The following is a 14,718-nucleotide window of genomic DNA, read 5'->3' as shown; positions in this document are numbered from 1 at the left end:
GCTTCCATATGAAAACAAACTCAGATTATTGGAATGGTCATATTGTTACACAAATTATGGGGCAACCTCATCATCAGGGTACAGAAATATTTTGTGTTGGTTGAAAAAGTGATGGACCTAGAGTTTGATTTCAAATAGTTACCTCTGCATGCCACATCTCGAGTCAAGAGGGGCAACAGGTAAGTCATGAGCAGTAGCCTAATTCCACTGGTGAGTTCCCTTAGAAAAATGCTTGGGGATCATTGTATATCAACTCAGCATTATTAGTATGATTACTAATTACAACAGCAATGATGGTGCAATGTCAACTCACTAAGCTCTCCTTTTAGAAATCAACATGGGTATTTCATTTCCCACCATGCTAATATAGGTGGTTCTCCTGCTGCTCCTCGGTAAATTCAACATGCTCAACTTGCTGGATCCCACAAGACCAAAACTCAAGTTTACTAAATGTACAAAAGGCTTTACCATCATGTATACATTTATATGATAAACAGGAACCCACAATTACTCTTTAAATATATTAGAATTGGAAAATGTTTAAGAAATCTAGATTATGGAGAAGTAGATAGAGTTAACAAAGCTAGACTCTTTCTTGCTGTTGTAAAACATGAATTTTGCTTTATTCACTTGTAACTCTAAACCCGAGATAAACATTACAAATGTAGCAAGAATGCGTTTCTTCCTTCTGTAGGAGGACCAAGATTGCCCTCCTGAGTGTGCCAAACAGCATGGGGTACTTCACATATTATGTGATTGGCGTGCACTTTACTTTGGAATCTGCTTGGGGATGAAATTGTTGGCTAATGCTGTGGAAATTTTGATTCTGCAATAGACAGGCTGCTTTTATCTGCCTTGAAACAAGAAATCACTTTCTTTTAATGATGCCACGCTCTTGGCTTTGCCACTGTTTTAATGATGTCATTAATTGTTTTTTGTTTCAAAATGTTGTGCAACAGCACCCCAAGCATCTCGATAGGGGGCCCCTTTACAAACAAAATCATCATCATCATCATCATCATTATTTCAGTAGCTACTGAGGAAATGTACTAAATTATTTTGGAAAACTTCCACAATAACTTATCTTGACATGACATTTCCACTGTGTATCGATGGAGGGAATTTTTATATGGATTGGGAAGAAGCTAATGTTGTACTGTTTACAGTATATTGTGATCCACCTTTACAAAAAAAAGTAAGGGCAAAATGTATCAACTGGCATTTAGATTATAAAGAGAGATGCCTGTGATGCCAACATAATGGAATCATTATGCTTGTGTACCTGCTTGCTATTTTGACATTTTATGGCTTCTGTTTCATGCCATGGTAGGGTTTTTGGCTAAAGGTGTGAAATCCTTAACCTTATATGTATTAGAAAATTGTTGTCCTTTGAGTGTGACCAGGATGCTTGCATGCACAGCAATGATTTTCATATAGTAATATACAACCCAGGAATCATTTATGGAACCTTGAGGGTGAGTAACACCCAGTAGATGTTGGCAGCTATGCTGCAGAACCAGCTAATGTGAAACTGCCAGGCCAATATTTTCAAAAAATAAATGACACCATGGAGATGTGGTACATATATTATAAACTGTTACAGTGCCATGATATTTTGCAGTATGGCATCCATGTAGAGAGAGCTCTTGTGTTCCAGAATAAATAATATTGTCACAAAATAAGTGGCACCAGGCCAATCTTAGGATGAGTTGTCATCCTGAATAGAGAAAAATATACATTTCATTCAGAGGTCTCCTCAGTTAAAACATCTGAAAACTCCCAACTACGCAAAGTATCCTTTACAACTTCGCATGTAAGCAAATGGGGAAGGAGTATAGCAAGAGTTACACTGATATGCCTCCCACTTTCCTCAAAGCTCTAAACAGCTTTAAAGATGATTGATCAGATGCTATCTTTACCGACACATCTCATCCTGGCAGGGACATGACACAGGCATGGGCAACATCCCATGTATTCACACAGGTTGTTAAACCGATTGCCAGATGGAGGTAGAGATAGCTCAAGCCTCCAGAAACACGGTGAAAAATCTTGATGTTTTAGAGTGAAAACTAAAGTTATTTTATATTCAAGGCAAACATAAAATGTGTTTCCCTTTTCCAAATACACTGATCCTTTTTTAAAAAAACAACACCCAGCTGTATAAATGCAACCACTCATCCAATTCCTGTTGCTTTAATGCCACTTAGCTTCTTAAAATAATTTCAGATCTGGGGGGGGGGGGGGAGTAGAATGATAAAGGTGGTGTTTGCTAATCTTTAAAAGCCTATTGTAAATCCACACTGGAATGTGGTTTAGTAGCGTCTTCACATGGAAAATTTATTCTGTTGAAGGTTCAGCAGGTAAAAGTTGCTGAGGCTCAGAGAGAGAGCTTCTCTCAGGCCTGACAGGAGCTGAAATATTAGGATTGGCATGGCCTTTTGAAAACCACAGATAATCGTTTGCAGCTGAAGAATTTAAAGCAAAGGACCTATCTGCATGGCTTTTGGGAAATCGCCCCAGAATGGACCGCTTGGTATTTGGATACTCGACAAATGAAGTCTGATAAATGGTATGCTTGTCAGTACTGCTTGGAATGGGTTCATGGGCCAAAAAAAGGTAGCTTTCTGAATGGTGTTGGCATGTCTCGCGTTGAAATTTCCTTAGTCCTAGTCCCTAAAAGAGATGAAAGAAAACACATATACTTCAGGTTTTTCTCACTGTTTAAGGTAGCTAACAATATACCCTAATTACAGAACCATCACTGAATGTTTTATTAGCATATTTGGGAGCGCATCTTGATAATTGCAGATAAACAATTAATTTCTAAAGATATCATTCTCATCTGATATACAGGAGAAGCGAATACACGTCAACAAACTTGAAGCACAGTTGTGTACATCACTGAATCACACATCAGGGAACCAAGGCCAATTTAATTTTCCATAGTGAAAAAAGATGTAGAGTTGCCTCACTCAGTGTGAAGTAGACACAAGTATACACTGTGGGTGGAATTCAACTAATTTCTATGCAGAGTAAACCTACTGAAATGAATAGACCAAACTTAGTCATACTCATTAATTTTGATGAGTTTACTCTAAGTAGACATAGCATTGAACTCCACCCTACATTTTAATGCTGACCTGCTTCTACAGCAATGTGTGAGGTAGCCCTTACTGACACCATTGAGTCTGACATTTTGATCAAGGTTAGGCTGGGCATCTATATAATTCATAAAAGCAAGCATTTATTTCCATTCTTCTGATTAAGGACACTTATTGTGCACTTCTAAGAGCTATGTTAAGGGCTAGCAATCTGTCTTAAATGTTGCAACGAGACAAGATATAAACATAAATAAACAAGCAAACCCGTTAAAATTTATCACACTTTAGCATTGCATCAGACTGCTCTCGGGAGGAAGTGATGGGACCAATAAACTGAAGCTGAATACCCAAAAGACAGATGTCTTTTGGGTAGGTTGTCCTTAAAGCCAGGAATTTGGTAGATGGCCTATTATGGCGAGAGCTGCATTCCTTCTGATGGAACTTGTGCACAATATGTGGGTGTTCTTGGTCTCATCTTTGTTAGTGGAAGCTAGTGTATGGCTGATCTACTCTCTAAGGCCACTCGTGGACAGATAGCTCAGCCACAGTGACCTGGTAACTTCCAGAATACTTAATGTGCTCTACCTGGAGCTGCCTGTGAAAATGATTTGTGAACTGTAGCTGGTACAGAATCCTGTAACAATAGTATTGACTCGCTTGTCTAGTTGTACAGTTGTACTCTTATAAAACCCATTTTGAAGAACCTACATTGGCTGCCTGTCTTATACTGAGCCAAAGTTTTGAAGCCACTTAATAACGCTCCAAATTACTTAGGACCTAGGTTCATCTCCCTGTAAATTGCACCTGGCCATTAAGATTTGCTGGGGGTGCCTACTTGTCAGACCATCTTTGAGTGAAGGTCATACCTCTACAACTAATGAAAAGGCCTTCCCAGTGGTACCTACCAAACTATGTAATGTCCTATATCTGGAAAGCTAGATGGTGCTACTACTGGTTGTAGGTACCAGCTAAAAACTTTTTAGCCCAGCTTCTAATTAAGTAGGATCTTGATGCATTAGACAAATTATTTTTCTAGTAAGGAGCAGCAGAGGTTATTCTGATTGATTTTATGTTGCTTTAATCGTTTTGTTTAAATTGCTATGTCTTATCTATGTATTTTTATCTGTTTGTCATCAGTTCTGCCTTTCACTCTTTTTTACATCAATTCTACTATCATTTGAAAGTGGGATACTACAAAAGGGAGAATGAATTTGCTCACTTGGAAAAGAGACAGCAACTCTTAAAAGAAAGAGCCCCTTGCCCCAAGCAAAAAACACAATACTTACCGAATCCAAGTACTCTCCGACATTCAATAAACAATGTCTATTATCATGGATTGAAAATGGAAATGTGTTTACTGGTTTCTAAAAATAGAAACAAGAAAAATATAATAATTGTTATGCATGTGCAGTATTGCTGTAGCTTTCATATTCAACAAAACCCAATATTACATTCATGTAAACATGCCTATATGTAATGTGTTTCTTTGTTGGTAGTTTGTTAGTAAAGAATACAGATTGATTACATTATACACTAAATTTATAAGAGAATTTAATCTCTCCTAGTCATCTACACACTTACATAAGTACCCAAACTTTTGAATTAGATCTGTTTTATTTATAGAGACACAAATTTTTAGACAAATACCAAGATTTCTTTTAGTGCTGAGTCTACAGCTAATGAAAGCTGGACTTCAAAAGGAAACTCGTAATTGAATCAACTTGAGATTTATGAGCTCAGTGCCACCCACTGAGAAGATGCTATATATTATATGCTATATATTATATCAAATTACCGACTATATATTGAAAATGGCTAAGTCTCAAATATAGCAAGCACAAGTACACATGTTAAATTTTATTACAGTTAGTTTCCAAGTTCTGGCATCTCATATTAAGCGACAGCCAGGAAAGCTAGTCTCTAAAGATTTTCTGTGATCTAGTGAAGTGAAAGCCAACTGCCTCCTGCAGACTCAACAAAATGCAAATAAAGAACAAAACAGTTTTAAGAGTCTTAATTCGGAACTACAGAGTTAGAGGGAACCAAATAGCCAAGTAGTGCAGCACCCTGCTACAAAATCCTTAATTTGGGGGATGAAAAGAACAAACGAGACAATTTATCCAGCTCACAGCCCCTCCCATAATTTATCATGAGATGAAAGACCACAGCTAGTTTGCACTTTTATGTTTCAAAATAACTTTTAAAATGGCTGTTTCTAGCTATTTGCTATTTCTTGCTAGCAGGACCCCCCAAAAGTAAGTTTCGCCTTCTAATAAAAAATCAAAAATCATTACAATGTATTTCCAAAACCCACTTATTCTCATTCCATTTCTTTCCCACTGAGATTGGCTGGACTGTGAGCTTGCTGTTGTAGTATATACAGTATGTATCTTGTAGTATGTGTATGTAGTCCTCTCCCTTGCAAAATGCACACTTCCATCACACAGACATTGGTACAGAGTTGGTGCATTGATGCCTATGTGGAATCACTGATAGTGCTGTGTGAGACTTGGGTTTTCCTAGGAGGCTTGTTGCCTATGTGCTCCCCATGTTCTATGGTCCTGTTCTATAGAACTGACTGCTATGATTAGGTTAGAACTCTCTCTGTGGTCCTGGATTTTTACCTGGCAAAAGGGATGTAGCAAATTAAGCTAGTGCTATCAGTGTTTGGAAAGCTACAGGATTCAAACTGTAGTCTGCAGGAAATATTGTAGCATGAGAAAACAATTACTGCTCTTCTATCCATTGCAATCCATGGACTTTCAGCATAGGCATGGGAGCAAGGCAGCGAGCAAGCAAGATGACTGACAACTAGATTACTGACCAGCAGGGAAGTTCTCCAGTGCTACTGGAAAGATTAATACATAAGAGAGCCAAGTGTTGAACAGCAGCCTGTTTAGATGATTGATAAGGAACAAACCCTTACAGTTGTTCCACAAACAGCTTACAGGCAACAACTGAGGGTTTTTGTTGTAAGCAGCATTCGAAACTCCCATTGTTCTAGGCACATTTTGCAACTGGGGATTGAATTAGCGTGAGCAATTTCTGAGCTCTGGGTGCAGTACTGCACCTAAGATTTCAGATTACTGCTGGCGCTGGCGGCGTTGGAGAAGAAATTCCTGCCAGCTTGACTTCCAAGATCACTGCAGCGTCAGGCAAGCTGATAGGTTCTGCCTCTCAGCTGGCCTTACAGAAAGGCAGCATTTTGTGGGACCTTCATAAGAATATTAAGTGGGCACGCAAGGGAAGCATGACTATGTTTTTTGCTGTGTTCAGATGAGGACTAGACCATGTGAAAAATGAACATAAGATTTTTGGCTGCTGTTCATTCACTTTCAGCTTTGTATTCTTGTTATAAAAAAATGCACCTAGACATTCCGTTGTGGTGCCCACAACCTAAGTTTAAGGTGCCATTCTAATCATATCTTAACAATGAATTCCTGCACTGTTTAGCTTGAGCTTTCACCTTTATTCATTCCGATTTCTGTTCTTGAGATCCCAGAGAAGACTGTGAAGGGTCCAGAGCCAGGTGGTAAATTTAATTGGGATGCATCAGGTCCCCTGATTCTGCAGGTTTCCTGAACAAGTGTTTTCCTTCAGTGAAGTATTGGGGTTTCCTACAGGAGGCCCTGACCCCTCTGGTATGTGCTGCATCTCATGAGGTTTCACTTGATTGTGGCACTGGAGGTACACTGATCTTGACATATGGAAGCTGAACTGGGCATTGCATTGTCAGCTCTTCCTGGATGATTCGTGTATGGGATTTTGTTTTTACATGTGAAGGTGTGTTGACCATCACCATGCAGTCACTTGTGCCTTCTGCACCCATCTAATGTGGCTATGGTTGGTGCACAATAGTAGCATTTCTGGGGGCGCTATGGCAATTTCTGGGGGGCCCTGTGGCAATGGCTTCTGGTGCTGCCATGTTATCTCTTGCTTATTCAGATATAGTTTTGCTTTTTACTTTACTGCTGGGAGGGCAACAAAACTGCAAAGGCAGATGTTGGCTTTGCTGTAGGGTCAGTCTGCTAATAACAATTCTTAAAATTTTCTAAGAAGTCAATAGCATTCCAACATTATATTTTGATTGTTTCAACTGCAAAAAATGTTTGCTTGTAATTGCAAATATTGCGCACACGAAAAATTTATTTATCTGAATATTGCCAGCTTCACCTATTTCAGCCTGCCAGATTGACAGAATTCCAGAAATAAAGAGTTTCTGTTCTCTAACATGCATTGGAAAGCAAAGATCAGATAACACATTTAACTGAGAAACCTTTCTTTCAGGCCCCACCTAACACTTCTCAGCATATTCTCTATTTTAGACCATGAGTCTGGTTTTACAATTTTCAAAGAAGGATCTAGGTAAACTGAAAAAAATGAGAAGATCTGCTCTGCCAGCCTAGATATCTACCCTAATACCACTGTAATCGATGACCAGAATTAACTGATAGAAGATGTCAAAAATTTCAGAGATCCTTTTTTTAAATAGATCCACCGAGTGCAGTTATATTCACGAACATTTCTAGGCCCTCTAACACATAACTAAAGGACTTATTTAAAATGTACTATGGGAAATACCAGGATTCAAAGAGCTACTTTAGGCATCCCCAAGGACTTGGGTACACCCTGGGGAATTTTTGACTTTTGCTTTTTCTTTGAACAGATCCCCATGTCATATCACAAACGGCTTTTGAAAGTCCCCTCAGTTTTAAAAACTGCTTGCTATGCAGGCTGTTTTATTTTGTTTTTTGGGAAATACAAGTATAAATGCCCCTTGGGTACATGGAACTAGTTCCACCTTTGGACCCCAGTTTATGTATGTAGTAAGTGAATTCACTCAGTCTTAATGATTAAATAATTCAGCTATACTTGAAACCATTTGCAAGACTGCAACAAAAGTAAGAACAATGTGATACAACTAAGGAAATGCTGTAGTGCTCCCTCTAAGCAAGTTAATTAATCTCACAGCTAGAGTGGTGCCTCACAGGGAGAGATTAGACAGTCAGCTGTTGCCCACAGTTAGCTTCCAGTTTCTTTTAAACTGGAGAAAAGCCTTCTCCAGCAGTTATTCAAAAATTGTTCAAGTAAAGTCAAGTCTCTCACACTGTGTTTTTGTGACATCATATACCACCTAATGGCAATCTGCTCATTCTGACATGTCTATTCTATTTTAGTTCATCATAAAAGGATCATACATACTTCTCAGAATATTCCTAAACAGTGGAAAAAAACAAACAACAGAAATAGATAGATGTCACACTAATTAAAGCCAGATCAGAACATAATAGACCAATGGCTTAATAGCCTCTTTTAATCAGTGGCCAAAATGACAGATGGTTTAGAAATATAAATCCCCCTCCACCCTCAGACACAGCTCTTTAGCCTTTTGCTCTATTCCTGTTTCTAAAACATGGTTGCTGTTACAGTGAGCTCAGCAAACACCAGACTAAGAAAGAATCCAATTAAACTTAACATGTAGTAGGTTGGAAACAAAAAAACAAAAAACAGTTTTTTATTCTCAAAGAGAACTATCCTGTGAAAGGTTGCATTACTTGGGTTTGATGTTCAGCAAGAGCATATTCCATTCAAGTTTTACTTCAGCTGAACAAATTCCCTTCAAGTTGCTATTTTTTTCCCTTTTGAAGGATACCACTGTTGATTACAAAGTGTGCAGCTGCTTGAACTGTAGGAAATAAAACCAAAACCTCTGGGATGTACCCTCATAGCTTCACTAAATCACTCTACTGGGAAGGAAACAGTGATATTTAACCCCATCCTTAAAATACGTTTGAAAAACACAGAAGGCATGCCTCCTAAATTAATATTACATATAGAAATAATGAGACTCATTTCTTATGTATGTTCTTGTGCATTCAGAAAAGAGTTAGCCAGCGTAATAAAACAGAATCGTACAGCCATGTATTCTTATGCTTAAAAACTTGGACTGCTGAAAGTTAGTTGTGAAATCCATCTATTTCCCTTCCTCTACATTATACAATCTACAACAAGAATGAACAGACAGAGGGAAATTGGTCACATAACTGAAGCAGAGGGATTGCTAGTCATGAACACACCCTACTCTAGCTCCTCTTGGCTTAGCCTAGTTGGCCGGGGCATAGAATGGTTGTGAGGGAAGTTGTAAACATGGTAGCCATTGTAGCTGTAGCGCCCAAACAGCCTTCCATAGTCTTCAGACCCATGAAAAGAGAAGCCCCTTTGCTCTTTCAGGCTTTGGTGATGGGACTGGAAAGCTCTCTGTACACTCTATCAAGGGACTCTGCCTCATACTCCTTGGCTTTCCCCTCAATCTCACCGAATTCTGAATTTCTTCAGATTCAAACCCTTCTGCAAAATCTTGATATACCTAATGTTCTCAGAGGTGGGTATCTGTATCTATAATCCAAACTGTCTTAAATACACCAATCTCTCTCTCTCTGTGTGCATTTCAAACATGGCAGGTAGTGACGGAAGACAGGCATCTTTGTTTTCTTTTAAGCCCCAGGTGAAAACCCAGGACTTGCTGGGGACTTTTAAGCCTCTTTGCCTGCAATATTTTCCAGGAAGAAATGCTCTATTGAATTGAATATATATTGCAATAAATGGGACTTACTTCAGTGTCTAAGATTGTGTTATATGTTTATGCTGGTATTTTATTATTCTCTGCCTCAACTTCTAATCTGTAGATGTTTTATTGTATGTTATTCTATTGCTTTCATTGTTTTATTCTGTAAGGCACTGTGAGAATTTAAGCAGAAGATCAGTTAATAGTATACATGCATGCATATATACATTCAGAATGCAAGGCAATCTGTGCAGCTCATATTTAAGGAAGCCCATATTTATGTGCTTTTTCCTTCATCAAATGACATTATTTCCTGGTCCATTTGTTTGCAATTATAGGTGGTTGCTTTTTTAAAAAAAGTAAATAAATAATATTTGAAAAATAGTTTATCCTGTCTGCCATCTGTGTCTTGCAATTTGCTTCAATTATTCAAATAATCTGTAAATGTTTTTAATTATATGCAGTTAAATAAGAAAGATGCCCTTTAACTGTCTAATTCTTGATATTTGTTCAGTAATCTGAACAATTTTTATATCCATGTAAAGCATACAAAATGGATATACTGGAAAGCAATCATAGGTCAAGAGGTTCATTGGTTTTTGTACAGTATGACTGTTATTGTGTTGTTGTTTTTAATTATTCCAGATCTACAAACAAAGTTGTTTTATCAGTAGTGCTTTCTCTCTAATTTTCTTTTCTGTTCTGTTGGAAGAAGTGATACATCTCTCCATTTAGTTTTTATGAATTCATTAACAACAACAACAAAATGAGGGTGACATGGGGACGACAGGTGTACAGCACCACAAAAAGGCACGTGCATCCAGCATTTAATGCACCTTATAATATACACCTTGAGAGAAGAACATGCATTGAGATAGATACTTTATGGAGCTCTCGGGATTTAGCTCTACTAACAGCATCAGGGTTGCCTTTCTCTGGAGGTCTATATGGAGCGGTGGATTTGACTGTCTATTTGCATGTTTAATCTGTGCCTCTACCTACTTTTAACCTCTATATTTGTACATGAATTCAATTATTACAAAACTCCATAAGCCTCCAGTTATCTCCTTTCAAAGGAAACAGAACCCACATAAGCACTGTGCCCTAGAACTTCCACTGCTCAGGAAAGTTGAGGTGGACATAACATCATGGTCATGAAAATCATATCAGTGATTGCCCAGTTCAGATGCTATTTTTATTCACATGAACCTATGCCTGAGAAAATACAGACCAGTTCCCATGACAAAAAATATTGCCTGTACCATCTCTAAAATATTCATATATTTAAGCAAGATGTTTTAATTTATAACCTAATAGATGATTTTATTAATATATATTTGTTCTTTAGATCCAGGCTGTCATGCCAGTATGATACATTAGAAACTAGATTCTGATGGGTTTATATAATGTACTGAATAAGGGCTACTTAGAGCAGGGATGGAAGACCTGTGGCCCTCTAGCGCAGGCATAGGCAAACTCAGCCCTCCAGATGTTTTGGCACTACAACTCCCATCATCCCTGACCACTGGTCCTCTTGGCTAGGGATGATGGGAGTTGTAGTCCCAAAACATCTGGAGGGCCAAGTTTGCCTATGCCTGCTCTAGCTGTTGTTAGACTCCCAACTCCCATCAGCCCCAAGCAGATGGCCAAAGGTCAGGGATGTTGAAAAATTTAGTCCAACAATATCTAGAGGGTCACAGGTTTCTCATCCTTAAGTCTTAAGGACATAAAAAACAAAATTAAGATGACCCTATATGAAATAAAAGTCATTTTATTACATTTTACTATCAACATGTATAATACTATAGCATATAAACTGGACAAAACTATATTCGTGCAGTCAAAAGTGAAATTGTAAGTTAAAACTTCTGTAATACTTTACAGTGTACAATTAATAACATTCAACATATGCCCAGAATATTACAAGATTAATAATATGAGTAGAAAGTTACGTTTACAGTTTTTAAAACTGAAGCTAATTTAGTTTTTTACCTAATAAATAATCAGTCTAGCAAGTAGTCACAAACATTCATACATCAAATTGACACTCATGAATGCAAGAATGTTTACTGACCTTCTCCCGAACTTTGTACATCTGTGGTAATCTATTGTTGATTTGATTAGTAGCTTCTAAATTTAGTATCTGTTTTTGCATAGAGGCTGTAAGAGATTCAGGAAATATTTGCAGCTTTCCAGACTGTGCAAACTGTGAAACATAAAAAAGAAACAAAAATATAAAGAAAACATAAAAACATAACAAAATATAAAAAGAAGCAAGTTTGTATTATTTGTATTGCAGCAACACCTAGAGGCTCCATTAAGAAGCAAGAATCCCACTCTACTTTCACTTAACAAACCAAATATCAAATGCAAAATAAAATATAATTCCTGTTTTCAAAGCTTGGGTAGGTAATTTAAATATATGGATGAAAGCAGTAGAACACACATAAATTTCATAATAAATGGCAAGCCTATTCAATTGGCAGGGCTGCAATTCTGGTCCACTCTAGTGGAAGAGTGACCTGAAGTAGGAAGAGGGTTTTCAATGTTATTGCAGTGTTCAACATGTTTCAGGAGAGATCCAGACAGTGATGTCATAAACCTGCTCTGCATATTATTAACTGCTTCAGGATGAACTGAAGAATCGATACTAGAGCTGTGAACACTTCCTTGTACTGTCACTTCAGTTTAGAACTTCAAAATATTTTCCCAAAGGGTAGCCATGTTAATAACTTGCAGCAACAACAAAAATCAAAGACTCTTATGGCACCTTAAAGACTAACAAATTTATTATGGCAGAAGTTGTCATGGACACTTCAGATGCTGTTATGCTTCTGTCCATTATATGACTGCCAGCAGTGACAAAGGTAATGAGGTGTTTTCTCGGCAAATGGGGGGGAAAAAGAGCAGCATACTAACTGGGCAGTAAAATTTTGGAGAAGACAAATATTTAGACACGTAAACCTGGGTGTTAGCAGGGGAAGAGAAAAAATAGAAATGCACCCAAAAAGGGGGGGTTGCTTTGTGTGTGTAGTTGTTATTAGGGGAAAGGGTGCAGCTTTGATAAGATTATTGTAGAAAATACAGCTGTAGAAACCAGTCAAAGAAATCCTTGACTTTCATGATGACAACAAATCCAAAGCAACCACCAACACTTGATTTCTTACAGGATTTGTCCACACTTCCATTTATCCTGTAAAGGTAGAGGGACCCATGACCATTAGGTTCAGTCATGGCCGACTCTAGGGTTGCGGCGCTCATCTCGCTTTATTGGCCGAGGGAGCTGGCGTACAGCTTCCGGGTCATGTGGCCAGCATGACTAAGCCGCTTCTGGCGAACCAGAGCAGCACACGGAAATGCTGTTTACCTTCCTGCCAGAGTGGTACCTATTTATCTACTTGCATTGGTGTGCTTTCGAACTGCTAGGCTGGCAGGAGCAGGGACCAAGCAACGGGAGCTCACCCCGTTGCGGGGATTCGAACCGCCAACCGTCTGATCGGCAAGTCCTAGGCTCTGTGGTTTAACCCACAGTGCCACCCGTGCCCCTTTTGTTATTGTTATTGCCTGTTATTGTTAATGTAATTATCTGTCCCTTATTTAAAGGAATGGTTCCTTATATTGGTGAAGGTAAGGCTGGACTTTGGGGCCCCAAAGTCTAGGGCCTCACAGCCCAGAGGGCTCTGAATGACATTCCAGAAAATGGCAGAGTGATGAAGATAATGGCAAACAGGCTCCACATCAACCCCTGGATGAGCATGTGGGTATCAGGGCACAGCAAAGCCAATACTCATAGCTGCAGGTGGCACCCCATCCAGTCAGAGGTAGCCAGCTATATACATGGTTACATATTATCATTTCATTACTTTTACTTTAACATTATAGTATCCCTTTCTGCAACAAAAGGATGCTTGTTTCCAAGAAAGTGTGTTTAGCATCAGAGCAAATTGAATTTATATATTGCTCTATACCCAGAAGTCTCAGGGCTGTTCAAAGAACTGTCAGCCAAGGTGGTGCTACAATTTTAAGAGAGTTCAAAATGCAAAACTGCACAAGTTCATAGTATCATTGGGGGTTTTTTAGATCAGGGTCTGCACATGAATTTTGCTCTAACTTAACAGGAATGTAGAAGTCCATGGATTGGCGTATTTGTTTGAAAATAAATGTTGTGTGCTTAAATTTCACACCTTTAAGTAATATACATGGCCTTATAAAACCACCACACACACCCCGCCCCCCAAGACCGTTATAGGTGAAGGTCTAAGTACTTAGCTGCACTACTCCATCCTTGTTTCCTAGTGGAATTTAGCACTAAGACGAAATAAGCAACAGGCTGCAACCTGAGACGTTGGGCTATGCCTTTCTCTCCCTTCCCTTCACACACAAACACCCGCCGCCGACCGGTGAAGAGAAAGGAGGCAGCCAGCGCCAGCAGAGCTGCTCAGAGGCTCCTTCTCTAAGGGCTTCGCCTTACCCAGGCGCCATCCCGCGCGGTGCTGGGGTTGGCCCGCCTCCCCTTGGGCATGGCCTCCCCGCGCCCCGAGTCCTGCTGTAGTCTGGCGGGGTTCAGCTCCGCGAGGGAGCCGGAAGGGAGAGCGGCCCCACCAGGAGGCTGAGGCGGCTCTCGTTGCCATGGTCACTTCTGTCTAGCTCACGTCTTCTGCGCCGGGGACTCCCTCCATCACCCACCGACCCTACACGCGGCCGGGTGGAGAAGCGCCCTCCGTAGCTCGTCCAGCAATGAATGAAAAAGGCGGAGAAAACCCTCATTATTTCAAGAAAGTCCAGCGCCTCTTCTCTCTATTAGTTTCCCGGCTTTTAAATTAAGAGGCAGCACTGACTTCGACTAGGCATACGGGAAGTTGAAACTCGCGACAGCAGATTTGTAATTTATTGCCACACCGACGCGGGTGGATTTAGAAGCGGAGGGGTGGGTGAGAGCCCGGGGTAAGGGTCTCCTACATTCATCTTAATAGGGAGCGGGCGAACCTCGCATTCAATGCATTAGCCACATCTTTTAGCATCTCTTTACACAGCTGAATGCAAAGAACCACG

At 39.5% G+C, this 14,718-nt stretch overlaps 1 protein-coding gene across 1 annotated transcript; it reads right to left on the bottom strand.

Annotated features, from left to right (window-relative positions):
• Positions 1–2,177: 2,177 nt before the first annotated feature.
• Positions 2,178–14,279, bottom strand: TEX36 (testis expressed 36). The gene is made up of 4 exons (XM_083741524.1): positions 14,138–14,279; positions 11,741–11,872; positions 4,388–4,465; positions 2,178–2,673 (listed from the first exon to the last, which is right to left on the bottom strand). Exons 1-4 carry the CDS (start codon positions 14,186–14,188, stop codon positions 2,338–2,340), a joined length of 597 nt encoding a protein of 198 aa, XP_083597650.1. The 5' UTR covers positions 14,189–14,279; the 3' UTR covers positions 2,178–2,337.
• Positions 14,280–14,718: the final 439 nt, after the last annotated feature.

Source organism: Podarcis gaigeae, assembly GCF_964106915.1.
Source record: "Podarcis gaigeae genome assembly, chromosome: 5".
Lineage (NCBI taxonomy): Eukaryota > Metazoa > Chordata > Lepidosauria > Squamata > Lacertidae > Podarcis > Podarcis gaigeae.
This window is presented reverse-complemented; position numbering and strand designations above follow the sequence as displayed.

What these genes read in the sequence shown, in the direction of transcription:
- TEX36 (XM_083741524.1), bottom strand. Translation starts at nt 14,188, where the DNA reads ATGCCCAAGGGGAGGCGGGCCAACCCCAGCACCGCGCGGGATGGCGCC. An exon ending in CCGCGCGGGATGGCGCCTGG is followed by an intron (nt 11,873 to 14,137) that starts GTAAGGCGAAGC and finishes TATGTTTCACAG; the next exon opens with TTTGCACAGTCTGGAAAGCT. An exon ending in TCGGAGAGTACTTGGATTCG is followed by an intron (nt 2,674 to 4,387) that starts GTAAGTATTGTG and finishes CATCTCTTTTAG; the next exon opens with GGACTAGGACTAAGGAAATT.